The sequence below is a fragment of the Excalfactoria chinensis genome, chromosome 1 (assembly GCF_039878825.1).
Source record: "Excalfactoria chinensis isolate bCotChi1 chromosome 1, bCotChi1.hap2, whole genome shotgun sequence".
In the NCBI taxonomy this organism is placed as follows: Eukaryota; Metazoa; Chordata; class Aves; order Galliformes; family Phasianidae; genus Excalfactoria; species Excalfactoria chinensis.
Window position 1 is genome coordinate 71,244,875 of NC_092825.1, and position 22,551 is coordinate 71,267,425.

The window sequence follows — 22,551 nt, forward strand, 5'->3', positions numbered from 1 at the left end:
CTACACAGAGGGCTCGAATCCCGGGAGTTGGACTCGATGATCTCTAAGGTCCCTTCCAACTCGCACAATACTATGATACTATGATATGATAAAGGATAATCTCATCCATGGACTTCTAGTTCACCTCCCTTACCATGTCTGGAACACAAGTAGTAGATATGCAGCCACAGTCATTGGTGAGAGATCTGGATAAATACCCAAGAGGACAGCTCACTGTTGAGTTACTGCAGCTGCAGGTACACTCATATTTGTCGCAGCACTCTGTCTTCCTAACAGTCAGTTCCCGATGGGGTGGGCAGAAAGGTCTTTGAACAAAACTACACGCTTCTCTGTTACAAGCTAGCAGAAAAAGATTAAGCAGATGTAATTTCAGATCATTGCAAATGAACAAGACAGTTCTTAGGTAGTAGCGCAATAATCACTACTTATTACACACCTACTTAGAACAGTAATAAATAAAACAAATATAAAAGACACAGGTAAGAGACTGTACTGTAGATTCAGAAGAAGCTCCTATCTTGCCAAATATCTTTGTATCTTCTTATATACATAAAAAGAATTTATAAAATACACACAAATTTCAGAGCACACATACAGTGTTAACAGCTTCCTTAATTCAAATGTGAGTACACCTTTGAAATTGCCAACAATAACTTTTTTCCAAGTGTGAAATCATTATATGGCCAGTGGCTCCCAAATAAAACATTTCACAGGGAAAATGCTGTGAATAAAACACATTGTCAGTGTTATTCAAATGCAGTGTTTCAATGTCATCTAGTGCTAAGTATATATCTACATCTTACCACATGTATAATTTGGTCTGCATTCTCCAGGGTTGGTGAGAACAAGCTGCAGGCCAAACTCACACTCAGGGACAGGAGGCAAATCACAAGAAACTAGATCACAGACTAAGAAGAGAAATTGAGAGTGTTTAAAACCATGCTTCACAAGTTAATCTTCTAGAAAAGGTGTATGCATTCAGGTACATGCCCATTAGGCTTGTTCCCTATGCTCAATTGCTATCCTAAAATCTGATGCAAGTTAGTATTCAGGAGATCAGTGATCATTTTCAAAAATAGCTCAAGTTTGGGTTATGAGGATTGGAGTTCTAATGTACTTCATGCTGGGAAAAAAAAAAAAAAAAAAAAAAAAAAAAAACAGGTCACAAAGAAAAGTGTATTTGACACTTCTAATGTCACTTACCAAAAAAAAACAACAAAAAAAAACCTTATTTCCTTTCATCTCTTACAGAAGGGCAAAGTCGAGTTTGAAGTTTCCTCAGGATTCGGTGAATACACTGTATTGCATAGTTTTGAATGATCTAGTAAAAACACATACCAAGAAGATTCCAGAAGGTTATGAGAACCTACCACACTCATACATAGGGCAGCACTGGTTAGGGTCCCTGCGTAGACGAGGAACTTCACAGGAGCCACACTGCACAGCTAGAGAATGAAACATCCATAAATTAAGTTTAGATAAGAACTAAAACACCAGGTTAACAAAAATCTGTTTGAGACCAGTTGTACTCAGAGCTAAACTAACTTACTTTTGATAGCAGTGCAAGGTTGAAGAGTGCAGTTTACTTTTCTGTTGTCAAGACATGTACAGATCTTGCAAGGCTCATTGGAGGGAATCCATGTTTCCATGTGCTGCAGAAAAAAACAAAACAAAACAAAAAAAAAAAAACACAAAACCAAACAAACAAAAAAACTGTATTGATTGTTTGATTGAGATTTCATTATCATATTATGATCACTAGTATACTAATATATTAGCAATGGGAATGGGTAAGGGTGAGCAAAGTTAATGAGGAAAACCAGTAGACTACATGAGGAATTAGTTGGTTGCTCTGTTAACAGTAGGAAACTGAGGAGATGCATAACTCTGAGTGTATGAGTTTAGCTAAGCATGTAAAGAATATGTGAATGAAATGAGGAATTACTACTGTTTTATGCACAAAAACTGCTCAGACATTATAAATGCAATCTTAAGCTCCTGTGAAAGTAACAGTAGCAGTGGACTCAGAACTATATGCCATGTTAGATGTTCAGTAATAATAGTACAAGAAATGATATTTTTGGGAATACATGGAAGTGGCTCCTTTTCCCAAATTAGTTGTACTTAAATGTAAAGAAATAAACAGTGTATATTTTTAATTAAGAATCTCTGGTGTCTCATCACTTGATTTCCCATTCATTTGCAGGCTGGAAAAACACTATATAGCAAGCCCAAATCTAAAAGAATCATTCTTGTGATGACTACCAGCCATAACAAGCACATTAAGAAAGTACCAGTGAAGTATGTGATTATTCAGCTACTGGTTTCTCTCATTAGAGAGAGGAAATCATTGATCGTAAAGATGTAGTAACTTATAAAGTGCTGCCTACATTTAAAACCCATGACATGACAATAGGTTGGTATTAGTGAAAAGATGAGCTACAGGGTAATAAAGTTGGTTTGTACACTCAAACAGGGTTCTAGATGATAACATGGATTAGCTAGGATGTCATTACGGGAAAAGATGACATCCAGAGAACTCTGAAGTGCATTTAAAAAAAAAAAAAACAGTTTGCTGAAACTTTCAGCAATAAAGAAGGGAAACATAGTGTCATCCGTACCTAGTGATACCTATGTGCTCTAAGCAATTATAGGAGTCTATAAATACAATTAAAATGATATTTACCTACAAAGATTGAAAGCATGGCAAGGATAAGACAGGAGACATGCCAGACCAAAACAACTGGAGGTTTAACTAAGCTTAAGAACCAAATTGCATAGGATTAATTAATGCACAAGAAATCTGTTTCGGTCAAGGAAAGCTTGTGTTGATATCTGCTAGAAAAGATCATTACTTCAGGGTTTGGGAGAGCCTTCTGTCAGAGATTTCAATGGACTGAATTAGAAAGCCCTGAGAAGCTGACAGAGAAAGTCTACATTTATAGATGGTGATGTGAAAATCATTTAGATATTTCAGGATGCAAAAAGAGAATCCAACTTTTTCATCAGCTTCAATTTTCTCAATGTAAACAATTCTCTTTCTAATACTAGGTAAGATTACCTGAGATAGCATGGTGTTAGTAGAGCTCTATATGGGTACTGGTACTGAGAATCCCATAAGCCCAAGCACTATTTCAGATAGAGAAAGGAGCAGAGGAAAAGAGCATTAGGGGAAAAGAAAGGGACTAAGGAGATCATAACCCAGAAACAGTTTCACTTTCTGAGGTGTTGATCACATGTTTAGTCCTGCAGTGGTGGAGATGAAAATGATAAGAGCTGATCCTCCTTTCCCAACACAGTAACTGAAGCTAAATCTTGTTACTGGCATACAGACTAGAAGTTTGCAGAGTTAATACCCCACTAAGGGGTATGCAACAACTCATATGAGTTTCAGTACTTACACATAAAAAAAGCAGCCTTGTTCCTTCAACAGAAATAATACAATGAATTTTAATTCCTCTTGTTACAAAACAAACAATTTTCTTCAATTTTTACCAGTTTTCTATGCATTACGCAGATATAAAGATACTGTATAAAGGAAAGGAAATACCCCCAGTGTCTGATTTTCTCCTATTTCAAATAAAGACAGTGTGTGGGAAACTGTGGATCACAGCATGAACCTCTGATTAGCCACCCGGGGCAAGGAATGAGTCAACTGCAGGAGCACAGGTGAAAGTAATTCAGCTGTGCTACCGGAACAGGTGGAGCTTGACTCCACTTCTCCCAGATCTCATTTAAGGGCTGACTACCACCAAGGCAGGATCTCTTTCTCTGGAAATCACTCCTTTGTGGAGTTTACTGTGAACCTTCAACATAGGTGAGCATTTTTCATTTATCATAGATTATCTTTCTATTATGATAATCTTTCATATGAAACATCTGCTTAACCTCTGTTTTCCTATTGACTATAATTGTATAACTGTACAATTGTATAACTGCACATATATACAGCACTGTCCTGCCACTATTAGACTGTGGAAAACATTGTTCACCTGATTATATGCCTTTTTCAGTTATTTAATATGTGTGTGAACTATCTGAAGGATGAGGTACAACTTTTTGTTCATGTGGCAAACTCAGAGATATAGGAAGCTACAAGTTGCCTATGATAAACTTGACTAAGCAAAACCCAGCTACAAGGTTCAAATTTCACAAAACCTGTGTGAATTATGAGAGACCTCTAAAGAGCAAATCAAACAAGATGCCATACAGCAGACAAGCGTATGACCAACACACTGACAATGAACTGTGTTTCACACAGTTCAGCCTATTGGTGCCCAGCAGGCTCAAAATCTGAGGACTCCACAGGGGGAGAAACACAGAAGGTCACAGCTCCCAGCTCCTGAGCAACTCCTAAGACAGCGTTTTAACAGATGCCTTCAGCTGACTCAACCCACCAGTGATAATGTGCAGCTGCTACAGAGAACCTGAATATTCAGCTCTGAGACTAGATCAGGCTGTTTTATCAGATCTAATTGCAGAGATTAAGGCATTGTTCTGTGTGAGGAGTGGAATAGGGTTGTAATTTTGCCTGCTTTTGAACTGGGACTTGCAGATTAATTTCCATAGTTTCCAGAGAATGCACACTTTGGTCCCTCTTCCCACTCAAAACTGCAGGAAGGATCCACATAGACTATGACTGGCCTATGTGGGCACTCTCTGCTTTCATTTCAATTCATCCTGTTGCTTAGTATGCACAATTAATCTTTTCATGTATACTAAGGTTTTGGCCAGAACTCTATAAGCTACCTTCTGGCCTGCAAAATAGGAAAGAAATGATGGAAAGTACATACAGCAATTTTAAGAAGGCTCCATTATTTCACTTTTATGCTTTGAGATGAGAGTCCCTAGAGAGCACCAGAGAAACAAAAGAGAAGGAAAAGAGCAAGTGACCTAATGGGATGAATGTAAACGAACTTTAAATACCGAATGCAAATTCTTCAGTGGTGATGAATCAGCACAATTCTAGATAGATCCCTGGAGCTAAGATCCTTTACCCCAGGTAAGAGCTTAATTCTCTATCTGAAAGTATCTAGAACATTAAAGTATCCTTTGCTAACTCCCATAATACATTGCGCTTGAAAATGCAAGCAGGATGTTTGAAGATACTTCCTGCCAAGAGTGTCACAGTTTTTAAATAGGATCCTGAACATCTTTAATCCTCAAACGAGTCTTCCTTTGAAATCAGTTTATTTGACCTTCTTAATATACACACTACTAAGCAATTTAGTCCCATGTTTTACATGTAAAAATCAAAGTATGCTCCTTCAAAGGTCAATATAATCTTGAAATATATTATTTTAAAGCCATAGATTTCATAGTCTATTGCAACTATCACTCACTATGTCTTTGCACACAAGGCACAAACATTCATACAATCACAGATTGGCTTGAGCTGGAACAGATCTCAAGGATAACCTAGTTCCAACAACTCCCCTGCCATGAGTCGAGTTGCCAACCACTGTATCAAGCACTAGATCACATTGTCCAGGGCTGCATACAACCTGGCCTTGAAAATCTCCAGCAATTGGGCAATGGCAACATCTTTGGGCATTCAGTTCCAGCACCTTCATTACCCTCTCAGTGAAAAATCTACCTTCTTTTACTTTAAAACAATTCTGCCTTGTCCTGTCGCTACATGTGTAAAAAGTTTATTTCCTTCCTCTTTGTAAGTTCCCACTGGAAGGCCACAACAAGCCTTCTTTCCTCCAAGCTGAACAAGTCCAGCCCTCTCAGTCTGTCTTCACAGGAGAGGTGTTCCAGCACTTTGACCACCCTCATGGCCCTCCTCCTGACCTGTTCCAAAATGTTCTGAATCCTTCTGATGTTTGGTACCCCAGGACTGGATGTAGTGCTCCACATGGTACCTCACAAGGGCAGAGTAGAGTGGGACAAACACTTCCCTCACCCTGCTGGCAACTCTCCTTTTGATGCAGCCCAGGGTACAGCTGTTCTTCCAGACTGCAAAGTGCACGCTTGCTAGCTCACGCTAAGTTTTTAATCTACCAGCACCTTTAAGTCAAGTTCTCCTCCACACAGCTGTGGCTCTCAAGTAGTTCTTCTCTCAGTCTGCACACATATCTGAAAATGCCCCAACCCCAGTGTAACACCTTGCACTTGGCTTTGATGAGCGCCATTAGGTTCTCATGGGCCCACTTTTCAAACCTGTCCAGGCCTCCCTGGATGCTATCTCTTCATTTTGTCCGTAGCACTTAGCTCTGTGCCATCTGCAAACTTGCTGAGGGTGCACTCAATCCCACTGTCTGTGTCAATGATAAAGATGTTAAAGAGCACTGGTCCTAGCACAGACCCCTGGAGAACACCAATTATCACCAGCCATGCTTCTCTAAATGATTGTATTTTTATGTTCTCAAGAGAAACATTTATCTAGATGCTCCAGGAGAACAGTGAGGTACAGATATCACTTCTCTTTGGGGCAGATGCATGATGAGAGTTACCTACTTGCTCTTTCAAAATTTTGTGAGAATGATAGGAGACAGTAGAAAAAGTGACAGGGCTGTGATACACATTAAAGCAAAACAACATCTTGTTTGTGATGAAAAGGCTACATTCACTGTTAATCTAAGTACCTCTTTCTACAATGTTTCTGTATGTATTAAAAGAATAGGTCAGATTTGCATTTAATCTGGTCACACTCAGGAGAACAGTAGCATCTTCACGATGACAGATTGTTATGTATTACGTTGTTATGGATTTTTTATTGTTTTTGGAGGATGTTTTTTTGTTGTTTGTGGCTTGGTTTCTTTAATTCCTAAGTAAAAATCTGTAAGCTGTTTTCACATAAGTTGGATGATATGAAGAACAGTGACATTTCACCATCTTAAAACTGGCAGTGGAATTAATAACAAAAAGCAGAAAGTAGTTTGAATATCAGCTTAGTCATGATCTTTAATTAAACTGTGTCTTTAATGCAAAGACAACATTCAATATCATCTAATCTGAAGTGCAAAGTAAGCCTTGAGGTCAGTTCTAGGCATCCTGAAGTTTTCTGATCAAACTCTAGATCTACAGGAAGAGTGGTAGTTTTGAGAGGTTTTTGGTTCATTTGTTTTGGATTTTTTTGATGGGTTCATTTTCTGCTCTGGTCCTAGCAGTTACACAGCATTCAAGGCACTGCAAAGGGAAATTTATAAAAAATGTTCGTGTTTATTTCACATTTTCTCATGTATATATATGTGTGTATATATGTGTGTATATACACACACACACATATATACATATATATATATTCTGTCCAGCGTTTTGCTAAGGATGCTTAAATTTATAACATATTTTAAAACAGAGCACTATCAATACATTTGATATTTTTTTAAAAGTAAGGCACATTTAGCTCAATAGACCAGAAGAAACAACTGATTTTTAGACATCAGTTTGCATAACTGAAACCTTTATATTCATATTTACAAAGAAGAATGTTTTAATCTATTTTGAAATACATTAATGTAAATTCTAGTTTAAATTAAAAAAATAGATAACACAAAATTTCTATGGCAGTGGTAACTTAGACATGAAGTACTGCAAATTCATTAACTATGCCCAATGCTCTTTGACTCCTAGACTCATTATCGATGTCTTTCTGAAAGCATGAAGAACACCTTTAAATTTTTAGAGCTTAATAAAACATATTGTCCAAAATAAGGATCTTAAAAACAACCTGAATGTTTGCATAACATTAGCTAGCTCATCTTTGCTTCTGCACTTAGGAAAAAAAGTGTGTTTTTTTTTTAATCATCTCTTCTAGGCTTCACTTCATGGCTCAGAAGAGAAAACTTACATGAGAAAAACCCTGGGTCAGGAAAAGATTTGAAAAGAACACTCTGCATCTCACATGTGCCAGTCTTGCCAATCCACATGAATTCTACACAATTACTGGTAAAAGCCTGCTGAATGAAGTGTTCATCTTGCTAAAAGCTGGCTTATACCATTTCTCTTCTCTTCCCTCTAGCTCTCTTCTCCATATGGATGTGTTTCTGGATGTGTACAGTCCCAGCTGTGAGTTTTATATCCATACCAGCTAATTTCACACTAGGAAAATGCTTATGGGGCTGACAGCTGTCTGGTTATGATGAATAGAGTTAGTAAAGAAATTGTCCAAAGGGAAAAGTAGTTAGACTTAGAATACAGATTTACTTGCCTAGGTACAAACCACAACCACTCGTGAAGACAACATAATAAGTATACAGTTACCTGATGGTGCATGCCATCTTCACTGATGCATTGTGTGCAAATTTCTTCACCAACACAGCTGTCATTGAAAACCACCTGCCCATTTGGACAGAAGCAGCCCTCTGTCGGATAATCTTTGCAGACATTGAGACTGGTATCATTCTCACACATCTTTATGCAGTTTTTGTGGCAGTGATCGTATATCAAATATGTGGGACACTTCATTGCTGGGGAAGACCAGGAAAAAAAAAAAAATTCTTAGAGATCTAAAATGCAGATTTCCTACACATACTTTCTTTAGAATTGTTGAGATTTTTGAAAGCCAGTATCCTCTGCAGCCATTAACATCTTTGAAAACATATCTTCAAGAATAATAAAATCTGCCTTATAAAGTGTTTAAAGGCATATGCTTAAGTTACTACCCCCAGAAAAATCATGAAGCCACTATTCTAAATCTCATGAATCAAAATAGCATGACTTATGCCAATAATGATACAACAGTTTTCACAAGCTGAACATCTTGCCTGTTCTTTGTTTTCAACACTGGATAATAAACATAATGATTTGGAACCATCTTTAAGTGCATTAGAGAAGCACTGATAACAGTTCAGGGTTAGGACATATCCAGGACAGACAACAGCACTGAATAAAGAGATCTAGACAACTTGATCAGCAGTAGTGTCCCCAAGCAAGTAAAGAAAGTTAATGAACAGAACTGTTTGGTACTACAACACTGAATCTTCTGGATACTTGCATTAGCATTACAATTTTTTTTTAACTCCTCTAGCAAGAAAAAACAAAACAAAACAAAAAACACTGAAATAAAATTAATGAACGAAGGCCTGAGCTCCCAAGTCAGCCAGCATTCACCATATCTACACACATGTACATCTCCTAGCTAAAGCAAACAAAAAAAATAAATGTCTTTCAAACTAAAACTCTTCTGTTTCAAGAAACAGGTAAATTCAATTATTTCTGGTGTGTTGGAGGATATGGTTGTACTTTAGGACAAGAACCATAGTCCAGAATGTACAGAGGAACCTGAAGAACCTCAGTTGATGAGTTCAATCCCATTATTAAAAGTTTTGGTTGGGTTCTGAAAATATAAAAAGTCTGTTTGTGTAAAATAGGAGAAATTGCCTGCTTAAAAACCAATAGTACTACTTACAAAAACTATTCTTCATTAAAAAAAAAAAAAAAAAAAAGTCCAAAAAATAAAAAATTCTGCAAACAAGGCAACTGCAGTAAGAATCATAGAATCAATTGTGTTGGAAGAAACATTTAAAGATCAGCTATTCCAATGCCTATGCAATGAGCAGGGACATCCACAGCTAGATCAAAGTCCAGTCCAGCCTGACCTTGAATACCTTCAGGGATGGGACATCCACCACCTCTCTGGGCAACCTGTTCCAGTACTTCACTATTTTTACTGTTTAACTGTTTAATGTACCCTCTACTACATCCTTGTAATTAGCAATTTTATTTCTGAAGTAAAAGGACGATGCTATTCTTAGGACACTAACAACTTCTTTACATAAGTAGCATTAAAACTGTCAACTTCTTGGCTATCCTGGTACGTGCTGTATAAGAAAGATGGAAATTTGAAGGCTACAGAGTTATTTAAGTACTTGGACATCACAATTTGCAACATGTTACAAAGCACTAAATCTGAAAAATTACAGGTGATATTCTACTGCTCTTTTCTAGGTCTACATTTCAAACAGAGAGTTTTGTTCCAGAAAGAGCCAGTATGCAACAGTAATATGTTGTTCAATAATGTAATCTAGAAAAGAATTAGAGATGTTAACTGGAGGTATGGGCCAATTTCACATTCTTGACAATGTATTCCATAATTCCCTCATACTGATCTCAAACCAAATGGACTAGCTGGGAGAAAGAACGTCTCTTGCTATATATGTATATGCAATCCCAGGTCCCTGAAATTCCAGAAATGCTGAAAGTGAATATCAAAATGACTGTAATAACCACTACAGACAAACAGCATTACTCTATGAGCATGGAATATATCACTTCAAGAGCCATTTAATATACAAGGTATATTTTTGGCAGATCATTTATAATAGGGCTGTCAGGAAAGAAAAGAAAAAAAAAAGTAATAAAAAAAGAAAACAAACAAAAAAAACAGGACAGAATTTCTTAGGTCTATGAGAATTTTGAGAAGTAATTATACGAAACAACAACAAGATGACTTTAACGCTAGCACCTCTATTAGACTCTGGGCATTCACAAGGCCAGCATCACGCCATAATGTTTTCTCATAACACTTAAACTCTTCACCTTCAATAAAGAACTAAAACACAGAGGTCTAACCAGATTTGCAAAATAACTTAAAGATAGCCTGGGCAGTGTAGAGAGCATGCTTTGGAAAGAAAACACCACAGTTCATAGTCATTTCCCTCCTTTTTTTTTTTTTTTTTTTTTTAAAGTACAGTAGAAGATTCAGGCTTTGGTTGAAATATAGGGAATTTACAAATTTATAAAGACTACTTCTCATACAAATACATGCAAAAACAAAATTCAGAAAAGTAAATTTTTGTGCAATCAGCACCAAAAAAAAGTTATAGGTCAGGATGGAATTTCACCAGCACAAACTATTAGCCTCCCTGTCTGTCTTGCTTAGGCCCTCTAATGTCTGTACCAAAGCAATTACGTCTGCAACTAAAACTGCCTGACAGAATGAGGGCAATTCAAACATGACCCCATGACAGTTCAGTGGTTGTGAAGTCAGATACTATCACACTGGCTGCATTTTTATTTCATAGGTTATTCCTCTAGCTTTGCATAAGTGCCCTTCATTTCACTAGTTAGAATATCACTGAAACATTTTTTCTGTAATAAGCAACTTATTAGATGATAAGTCATCTACCAGATCTTTAATAGCACTTATACATGAAAATCTGATCTGCCTCATATTCAAAAAGTAATATTGTGCTGAGTCAGGCAGTTTCTGTATTAGTTTTAGTATATGAAAACCCCTTACGACAGAACTCGTGTGTTCTCCAGTCTATGCAGATCCCATTTTCTCTGCAGATGTGAGCATAAGAATTTATCATCTCACAGGCTTCTTCCTCATAGCAGCTGCTCTCTTCACAGGCCTCATAGAAGATGTCTGCGGGTATTATCGTGTGACATGCTGAAAACAGATCAGAGAGCAGAAGGTGGCAATGACTGGTGGCATGCTCAGAGCACTCTTCTTCTCTCCGGATTTCACAGTCCTTCCCCAGCTCTTTCACTGTCCAGTCTTGAATAAATGCATCACTGTTAGTAGTAACTGTGCCATCACGTAACATGAAGTCATTGGCATGGTTCTGGTCACACACTCCTAGAAGGGCAAATAAAGGTAAAAGAAACAGTTTGAATATAGTCAGCAGTAAAACAAACCTAGAGAAAACAGGCTCAAGACTGAGCTTGTTGGGGCTGCTCAGTGAACTCCAAGGACAGATGAATCAATATTATTTATAGCAGCTATCAAAGTAATCATAAAGATCCTGATTTTTGTTTCTGTATTACAAGAGGCACAGATGATGCCATAGATGTCCAACCTGTTGTAGAAGATACCCCAGAATTAACTCTCCCAGGCAGAAATATCCCCCACAAGACCTTCACTTTCCATACAAGCACAGGATGGGACTCAAATCACTGTGTTCTTGCATATACGTAAAAAGCTATATTTAAAACCACATTTAAAAAAAAAAAAAAAAAATCTAGAACAGATAACATAAGTAAAACATGACAGATGCCTAGCTGTAGCAGAATTCCAGGGTCACGGCCTGAGACAATGAGTGAGCTACTAGAGTATGTGAGTGCCTGAAGCCACTCTACTTCTGTGCAGTCTGAGTCTGTGCGGGTTCCCCCCCCTCCTCCAGCCCCTTTTCTCTCCTGTGGCATGACTAAACAAATAGGATGAGCTGAGGAATGTGACCCTCCCCCTTTCTCCAAGGTGTTACCAGGAGGAATTAGTTAATTCCTTTTGATATCTTTTCCTATAGAGCCTATTTCTCAAATAAAGGCTCTGTCATTGACCTCATTTGCCCTACACTAGTCTACAACAGTGGATTGCCTGGATGAGAAAGTTTACAAGCTCAGGACTGTACAAACTTCAGCATTAATAATAGTTCAAATTTGAGTAGCAAGGTGTTAAAGTCACTAACTTTCTAACTTACCACAAAGCCCTTGTGTTTCTGAAGAAAAGCTCTTTGGATTGAGCTTGAGAATAAATTCATTATTTCTTGGAGTAAATGTGAGATTATGGAAAAGATGGGAGAACTTGATTTCGTGCATTATTGCTCCATAGACAGTGACTTCAAACAAACTGCTAGAGTAGGGAATATGAATGCTTTCACCATCAACAGTCACCTGTTTTTAAAAAGGCAAAATGATTACATCAATATGACAAGCAGTTAGGATCAGTCCAACCTAATCAGAGTTGAATCACATTTTCACTGAATCTGGTTATAAGAATTAATTCTGCACACTGAAACTTTACATTGAATCTAAAAATGCACAGAAATACATGTCTTACATTTTGTGCATTACATGAACAACTTCTTCAGCATTTTTTCCAAATGGATGCATTGCTTCAGCATAACAGATACAAAGACCAGTGACGTAATGCATGAAGCTAAAATACCACATTCAGACCCTGAACACTGTTGTGACTCCAGTGAAAATCAACACTATCCAGTACCATACCAGACTGATTGAAAGTGTTTTTGTCAATCCTTTTTTATTACTTGAGTTAGATGAGGTCATCTTTTCAGTTTAGTTGACTCACATATAAATGAGGAACTTAGAGACCGCAAATGTTTCATACATAATTTGAATACTTCTCTACCTGTAAAATAAATGCAATACATAACTCTTAGCTGGCCTTTCTTCCGAGACTGGGATCCACCAGCAAGGTAAGAACTGACTCCCTTACTCTTCAGGTAGCCACAGTCTTGTGTAGTTTTTAGAAAACAGAGACTGCTCTGCCACTCAGTAATTGATAACACTGCACAGAGGACCTCTACCAACAAAGGAAGATCAGAGTATAGTATGTCCTAATTCCTGCCTTTCTGGCAGAAGTGTCTGGGAAACGCTGACACCCCAGCACAGTGGGGAAAACAAGAGAGGAAACATGACTGGCTTATTATGTGAATATAGAACACATTAGGAAGTTTTAATGAGGCATTTGCTTAAACAACTAAGAATAGACTGCAAGGGGAGCAGAAACTGGATAAAGGAGATAAATCTGTCCTCCTTACAAAGTCTGCATGAGCAAATGACTTCACTGTTTTTTCCTTACTGTCATATTACTGAAGAGCTGAATGGATACACCACCATGTTTCACTTCAATAGCATCCATACAGTTCATCTTTGGTATATTTCTGCATGGCCCTTCATGGAGAAGAACTTCAACATCATGTTGTATATCCTGAAACAAGGTGTAGGAGCAATTGCTGGTGAGCTTAAAATTAAGCCCATCAAAAGTGACAATATGTCGAGATGAACTTCCCATACAGACACCTGTAAATCAACAAATAATGTCACATAAACATGTGCTTTCTTTCAAATTAGACTGTTTCTTCACAATCATTATAAGCGCATAAATTTAATAAATCACTGTAATCATAATAGCTATTAACCTATAATTATAACAAATTATGTATAACGTTATCTGCACAAATTTGTACTACAAAAGTATAATGAAGCTCCTTCACATTGAATGTGATCTGCTAATAAATTTAATTTGAAAAATAAAAGCATGAAAAATGCATTTTTAGAAAGGCTGCAATCATATTTGACTAATTTGTGTCATTATTACATTGCATTTCATTCTGTATTATGTTTGAAACAAACACCTTACTGTTTCATTTTATCAAACATGCAATAAATGGATTTAAATGGATATATGTTTTTTCAGATGGAAAAAAGGTTAAGAGAGGAAAAATAACACACATGGGATGAACTGATGGCCAGCTGATGGGTTAGTGCTTCTAGTGTTGTTTCTCCACAGGCTGGAGAAAAAAAAAAGATGATAATTCCACGAGCACCTAAACAAGTCCCAAACAAAAGGATGATTCAAACTCAGTTCTTTTGCTTAAAGTAAAAGTCACTACTAAGTATGTAGGAAAAAACTATCACTCAAGTTCTTTTTTTTACTACTGTCAGCTGTGAGTAATCTGTTTTGTGTTCCTTGACCTTCAAACTTTATTTCTCTTGTTGTTTAACCTAAACACAAGGCCAAGAACCACCCAGCTGCTTGTTCACTCTCCTCAGGAAGGATGGGGAGAAAGTTGGAAAAGTGAAAATGAGACAGCTCATGGGTTGATATATAAAGGCAGTTTACTACTTAAAGAAAAAGGCCATACAAAGGTAAAGCATGACAAGGAATTCATTTACTACTTCCCATCACCATGCAAGTGTTCAGCCACTTCCAGGGCTCATCATATGTTGTACTTTCTTTGGAAGACAGATGCTATCACTCTGAAAGTGATTCCATAGCACTTCAGCATTGTCAGTAAATCCTCATTAATCACCATTCTTCACTTAATACAGATATCTTTCCCATAACCTGGGGGCTAAGTCTATAAAGTGTCCACTGATCTCTTTAAGGTGTGGAATGTCAGTTATATGATGTTTGTTATCGATATTCTACCTCATGACATCATATACTGGGAGCTAAAGAGTTAATCCTCCAGTTCCACAGACTGATGACATTTCCAAGTACCTGGTTCTCAGAAGACTACATATCGCTGAAGACTTTCTCTGTTCTCTTTCCATTTTCCATTTAGATGGAAATACAAAAATTTTTTGCAAGTCCTGAGAAATTCCCCTTTTCTTTCTGCTCATCTGCAGTGTGTGCTCCTTATCCATCTCACTTTTAGCATTAGAGCAAGGCCTTCAGGTTTTTTTGGATTCTCTCAATTTATTTGATGCATTAGCTTGAATTCAAATTATATTGTACTATATTGCATTATCTTGCATTCAAATATCATATGTAGTAAATTAACTTTCCTCCTCAGATCATTGCATCTCTCCTGTGAAGACAGGCAGAGAAAGTTGGTGCTATTTAGTCTAGAGACGAAAAGGCTCTGGGGAGACCTTATTGTGACCTTTTGGTACCTAAATGGGTACGATAAGAAAGATAGGAAGAAATTCTTGATCAGAGAGCAATGAAGTAGTGATGGGACAAGGAGTACTAGTTTTAAACGAAAAAATGGTAGATTTAGATTAGATATTAGGAAGAAATTCTTCACCATAAGTGTGGCGAAGCACTGGAAGCACCTAGAGAAACTGAAGATGCCTGATCCCTGCAAGTGTTCAAGGCAGATGGCACCCTTCGAAATCTGATCTACTAGAACTCATCGCTGCCCAAGGTAGGATGAAACTAGAAGGTCTTTAAGGTCCATTCCAAACCAGATCATTCTGTAACTATATGAGACTACATTAACAGCAATTTTTACACAATTAAACTAGAACACAATTAAACTAGAAGAAACAACTTCTGCTGCTGCACTGTCAAACAATTAGTTATTTGGACAGTGCCCTTTCAACTAAGTACTACCTCACTCAATCCCAGTGAACAAAACACACATTGCTATGCTCCTACAGAACTGACTGCCTTGCCAAACTTCACCAATAACAAAGAAATTCTGACCTCCCAGTGATCTATCTCCCTTTTATGCTCATCTGTAAATCTTAGAAATGATTGCGAGTTTTGGATCTATGGCTGATGTTGGTGTTAATGACGTTGTGTCAACCTAGTTCCAGTCAGATGTACCACAAGCTGTGTCATCTTGAGAAATTAAATCACGTCCCATTAAATTAATAAAGAGCTACAAAAACATTAGCTTCTGTTACACAGCAGCAATCTCAACTGAACTGCAGACCTCTTCATGACAACTGACTAATGACATGAATGCCAATTTTAATTTCAAACCTTCAGAAATGCATTAAGAATACATGAGTTCATTGCCAAGAGTAATATTTTCATATTGGTATTAACACACTTGCAATGAAGAAGACTAGGACAGGTGCAGTCACTAAGACTGTCTTTAAAACTCTATAAAATATTTAAGACATTTTAACTAAAATATTTCCTTTTCAAGTATTTCTATCAAAACAACTATGTTGTTTCTGAATAAGACAACAAACTAGGAATTGTTCTTAAAACATCCAGTTCTGCAGAGGTTATTTTAAACTGAGATCATGCATTATAAAGAGGTGCATATATTCTGATACATTCTGAGGGTTCTGATTTACTTTAAAAAGTAATCCTACAACTTGAAATACAAACCCAATTTTAAGAATTATGTTGAATTTAGCACTTCTCTAAGCACCATCAAGGTCAGTGAAATTCAACAAACTAGTGAAATTCAGGCTGTGAACTGGCTGAAAATACTGTAGGAAACACCTATAAGTTCTAGTTTGATGTTTTTACAGATTTTTAGCTGTATATGACTGCTGTGTATATATAGTGTATATGACTGGACTGTAGAAATGCAACCTTATCCTTACTGAATTCAGCATTACCTTTCTGACAAATGTTTCACATGACTGCAAGGGGAGACATGCATGCAAAAATAGATACTCACATGGACACATCCATCGACAGCCACAAGATTCTTCAACCTTAACAGCAGGAAGACTGCTGTGACACATAGGTTTTGGCATCCTCTCACAGTTTATTTTGTGACTCTCCAAAACTGTGTAATCACCTGGAAAGCACGTCACAGTGTGGCACTGATCTGGTAATGTCCATTTGTCACCAGGCTAGATAAAGAGACATGAATATTTAACTATTGAAAAGAACATCACCAGGGGATTGAGGGAGGCTGAAGGGAGAAAAATGCAAAACTTGCCTTCTACCACACTCCAATCTATAACCTCCAGATTGCACATAAAATAACAACTATAGTAGCGCTACTCAAGTTAGCTTTGAATAACTAAATAATAAAATGCATTGTATTAAGGACTTCATGAGCAAGAGAAAAATAAATGTAGCACCATTGCAGGAAATAGACTTTTGAAATTCTGAGCAAAAGCTAGTAGTCTAGAATAGGAGGTGCTATGCCACAACAAAACGAATTATCTGGTACTACACCTATTTTTAGTCTAACCATCCTAAATCATGCATGGATAACACAGTCAATACATAATTCCCTGTGACACTTATTTAAATGACAGTGACTCTAGTTTTCATATGTTGCGAAATTATTTTAGAAACAGCTCTGAGCACTGGTGCTCACAGCACAGCAAGAATTAACAGTATTTAGTGCAAACTATGGAAACACAGAATATTCTAGTGATTTCATCCACAGCTCCCAAATCTTAAAGAAATTCCTTCCCATAGGGAAATTGTTTATTTACTAGACTAATGCTATTAGATATGTATAACATTCTTATAAAATTAAAATCAATTAAAAAACATCCTCTTCTTTAGAAGACTGTTTTTTAGAATTGTGTAAACTTTAAGGCAGTGGAATTACTTACTACTAAATGACTGAGAAATAGATGTGGTCACAATCTGGACCAGCTCAAGACTTATATCTGCAAAAGGCTAAGGTCTCACAGGCCTCAAAAGCCTGCAAACAAGCTCAATGAATTTTAAATTAGATTGTTCATTCTTGTGGTTTGTACTCCCAAAAGCACTGTCAAGTGCAGGAAACAACCCCTTCCAGACTTACCTATCTCTACTGTACAATGAATATGTGTACAGTAGTTAGATTTATACAGGCATTTAGTTAAGACAAATTATCACGATGGAAAGATAATCACTAATAAATGAAAATATTCACCAGTGTTGAAGGCTCGCAATAAAACTCCACAAAGGAGCAATCTCCAGAAAAAGATCTTTTCTCTGTAGTAGTCAGTCCTTAAATTGAATCTAGGAGGGATGGAGCCAGCCTCCACCCCTTCCAGTAGCACAGATGAATTGCCTTCACCTGTGCTCCCATGACTGACTCATTGCTTGCCTCAGGTGGTCAATCAGAGGTTTAGGCTGTGATCAACAGTTTTCCATACATCTACAGAGGTGAGTTCAGAAGTACCAGTAAAAAGTGAGACAATGGTTCATTTCTTGACAAATACAAGCAGAAATATATCTGGAAGTACAGATGATTGCTAATGAATTAAGTTATCAGCCATTCCCTTTACTTGAGCTTATTTCCCATTCCCATGAAAGAGAAGAACAAAGTGATGCAATATCTAGGTAGATAAATCGTAACTCATATTTTGCTGACAATCAAGTCTTCACTGTTGTGAAGACCAAGAACAGTGACATAAAAGTCATGCTCTGTACCTTTAAGCTGCTACGTACTACCAGGTCTAAGAGAGAACTATCACAACACACGTTAAATACGACTTCAATGACTATGCACAGTTCTTATGTTTCAAGATTTTGGATGGGAAGTTGGCCTGAAAGTGACTTAATATTTCAGGCTTGTAAGCCTAGAAGATGCTTTAGAAAAGGAAATGTGAGGAACTTTAAGTATGGAAAAAAATATTTATATAGGGAGTAATTGAATGTTTTTTAATTATAATGGCCTTGCCTACAACTCAGTGAAAGTAGGGCACCTGTAAGGTTACAAGTGCAAGTCTGTGCAAGTCTGGCAAAGGATTCTCTGGCTTCCATATGTATTTAATTTCTTTTTTCTTATTTCAATTTTTTATAGTATATCATCTGGAAAACATCTAAGAGCTGGACTTCTTGTCCAGCAAAGCACACCATATTAAAAGAAAATATCAGTTGAGAGATTCAAACAAAATCAAGAGTTCTAGTGCAGACAAAAACTTAGGAACTCCAAAGAGAAAAAGATCCTAAATCCAAACCAATACGAAATCATAGAAGTAAAAGCAGAATAGAAAGGAAATCAAAACCTGGATAGGTAAGTATAAATCTGCTGAAACTTGTGGGACAGAGGAAGACTCAGACTTCCTACCTGAGGGAGCTCTGAACATATGGACCTAGACGTGCACACTCCTTCTATTACTGCAAATCATGTGCCTGGACCGGATGTATCATTTACCAACTTTTAATTAAGCCAAGGTTTTCGCTGGTTGGTTTTTCTTCTCTAAACTAAATACTGAGCAATAATAGAAAAGTTCAGTTATGAAAACCACTAGTTTAAGGAATGTGATTACTCTTCCTAGAAATGAGGGAGTCTTGAGGAAGATCACGCAGCAGGTGTGGGATGACCGGGGGATCAGGCCTAGCCAGCATGGGTTCGTGAAGGGCAGGTCCCGCTTGACCAACCTGATCTCCTGCTATGATCCTGTGACCCATCTGGTGGATGAAGGAAAGGATGTTGATGTGGTCTATCACAGTATCACAGTATCACAGTATCATGCGAGTTGGAAGGGACCTTAGAGATCATCGAGTCCAACTCCCGGGATTCGAGCCTTCTGTGTAGCAGAGCGGCACTTCTACCAAGTCTACTTAGACTTCAGCAAAGCCTTTGACACTGTCTCCCATGCTATTCTCCTGCAAAAGCTGGCAGCCCGTGGCTTGGATGGGTACACTCTTGGCTGGGTAAGAAGCTGTCTGGAGAGCCAGGGCCAGAGAGTGGTGGTGAATGGAGTTAAATCCAGTTGGAGACCGGTCACAAGTGGCGTTCCTCAGGGGTCGGTGCTTGGGCCTGCCCTCTTCAATATCTTTATTGATGACATGGATGAGGGCATTGAGTGCGCCCTCAGTAAGTTCGCAGATGATACCAAATTGGCTGGGAGTGTGGATCTGCCTGAGGGTAGCAAGGCCCTGCAGAGGGATCTGGACAGGCTGGAGAGCTGGGCCAAAGCCAGTGGGATGAGGTTCAACAAGACCAAATGCCGTGTCCTGCACTTTGGCCACAACAACCCCAGGCAGCGCTATAGACTTGGGGCGGAGTGGCTGGAGGACTGCATGGAGGAAATGGACCTGGGGGTACTGATTGATGCTCAGATGAACATGAGCCTACAATGTGTCCAGGTAGCCAAGAAGGCCAACAGCATCCTGGCTTGCATCAAAAACAGTGTTACTAGCAGGAACAGGGAAGTAATTGTCCCCCTGTACTTGGCACTGCTGAGGCCGCACCTCAAGTACTGTGTTCAGTTTTGGTCCCCTCACTGCAAGAAAGACATTGAGGCCCTGGAATGTGTTCAGAGGAGGGCTATGAAGCTGGTGAGGGGTCTGGAGCACAGGCTTTATGCGGAGTGGCTGAGGGAGCTGGGATTGTTCAGCCTGGAGAAGAGGAGGCTCAAGGGAGGGAGACTTCATTGCTCTCTATAACTTCCTGAAGGGAGGCTGTAGTGAGCTGGGGGGCAGCCTCTTCTCTCATGTAATCAGTGATAGGACTAGAGGTAATGGTTTCAAGCTGCGCCTGGGGAGATTCAGGCTGGACATTAGGAAATATTACTTCTCGGAAAGGGTGGTCAGGCACTGAAATGCACTGCCCAGGGAGGTGGTGGAGTTGCTGGCCATGGGGGTGTTCAAGAAACATTTGGATGTTGTGTTGAGGGATATGATTTAGCTGGGAAGTATTGGTGATGGTTGTAAGTACTTGTAACAGGTTGCCAGCTGGACTTAACTCCATTAACCACTATCAGCTGGGCATGGTCCTCTAGCTAGTTCCTTACCCAAAGGAGGGTATACCTTTCCAAGACAAATGAACATTACGCAAAGATATGTAACTGAATTCCTCCATTCGGTAAAAATTGCACCTACTGACATTCATCAACACTTGCTGAACATTTTATGGAGATCCAACAGTGGATGTTAGTACAGGAAGGTGATGTGTGACATATTTTAGCAGTGGTGACAGAAGTAGTGGGTCACCTCTGCTGGTGCAGATTTTTACAAGCACAACATGTTCATTGCTGGTGAGAATGCATAGCTAATGGTGGTGACAGTGTTGAGAAATAGCATTCTGTGGCTAAGAAATTGCTCTATCATATGGTATAATTGTGCTCTTTGTTGTAGTTTCCATGGAAATTAATAGGAGGCATTGCTTTTGGAACAACCAACATATTTCCTACTCAAAAGCATTTCCTTATTAGCTACATCCTTCCTTACAGTCATCTAAGTGGGGAAAAAAAAAAAAAAAAAAAAAAAAAAGATACTTTTAACGTATTTAAAATTCAAAAGAAATCATGGACTAGAACTCAAAACTGACACTTAATAAAATATACAAGGCTGTAACAAATTCGTAATTACATTTTTAAATGTTTGAAGTATCATGTTGACTTAACAACTTTGATATCTCACCTGAGATAGAAGGATCAGAATCATTTGTAATACTTCAATAATTCCATACAGAGGATCACTTTCAAGAGACCAGGCAAATTTTTGCTGGAATTTCTGATTATTTTCTCAGGATTAATAGAAGATCTTATGTAAACAAATGCTAAGAACTCTGATTTCAGTTTCACGACTTAAGAATGCATGAATTTTCCTTGAGAGAAAATGATCACATAATAATTATCTTCTGATTAAATTTCCATAAGAAGAAGGTACTTAAAACTTTCTAGAAGTTCAGATAGTAATGTTACCTTCTCCTGTGTACATACTTTTTGGCCACATATAGCTTTCCTACAAGTTTCTACTATGTGGTTGAAATACACATTTTTATTTTTTTTTCAGGGAAGGCAGACGTAGTACTTTGGCTCTACACTGCCTTCAGTCACATTCAACATACTGCTAGATCAGGTATTCTTGGATTAACTTTCTTTGATATGTATAAAAACCTCCCATCAGTTCAGAAGCCACTGTTTTCTTCCTCAAAAAATCCTTATCAGAAAGAAAACCTTAATATTACCCAATGGTTCTTGTTTCAGAACACCTATTCAGGTGTCATAGTATCATAGTATCGTGTGAGTTGGAAGGGACCTTAGAGATCATCAAGTCCAACTCCCGAGATTCGAGCCTGCGCCACAGGGGGATTCGAACCCGGGCCTCCGGTGTTGCAAGCGGCAATTCTACCACTGCACCACCGGGGCACACAATTCATTATCCCACATGAACTTCATAACTTGAAAACCATATGGATGCCACACACAGTAAACTTACTTTCTTTTTGTTTCCATCCTCATCTATACATTCTCTGACAGGGTCTGAAAGAGAAACAAACATCTTTTATACATCTTATTCCCTTATCAAAGCTTAATAAAGGTTATGCCTGTCAAAATATAGACTATTTAATTAAAAGTGTGAATTAGACTATGTTCTTCTCACAAAGAAGCACAATTGCTTGTGATGGGTTCTATGCAATACCAAGCAAAGTATTCACAGGTAGGTCAACAATCTCATACAGAAAGAAGAGTATAATTCACCAGCAAGTGAAGGGGGTTCTTTGGCAATGCAGCGCTACTCTTCATCAAGCAGCC

At 38.0% G+C, this 22,551-nt stretch overlaps 1 protein-coding gene across 2 annotated transcripts in view; it reads right to left on the minus strand.

The window, feature by feature from the left end:
• VWF (von Willebrand factor) overlaps window positions 1–22,551 on the minus strand; it is a 129,191-nt gene that overhangs the window by 19,755 nt on the left and 86,885 nt on the right. For both annotated transcript variants that reach the window (XM_072352115.1, XM_072352106.1), the window contains exons 33-42: window positions 22,235–22,278; window positions 16,788–16,965; window positions 13,496–13,716; window positions 12,372–12,564; window positions 11,189–11,530; window positions 8,209–8,414; window positions 1,550–1,652; window positions 1,371–1,445; window positions 804–908; window positions 134–339 (exon numbers count right to left, since the gene is read on the minus strand). In XM_072352115.1, the coding sequence (XP_072208216.1) occupies window positions 134–339; window positions 804–908; window positions 1,371–1,445; window positions 1,550–1,652; window positions 8,209–8,414; window positions 11,189–11,530; window positions 12,372–12,564; window positions 13,496–13,716; window positions 16,788–16,965; window positions 22,235–22,278 (1,673 nt within the window). The remainder of the gene's footprint in view (window positions 1–133; window positions 340–803; window positions 909–1,370; window positions 1,446–1,549; window positions 1,653–8,208; window positions 8,415–11,188; window positions 11,531–12,371; window positions 12,565–13,495; window positions 13,717–16,787; window positions 16,966–22,234; window positions 22,279–22,551) is intronic.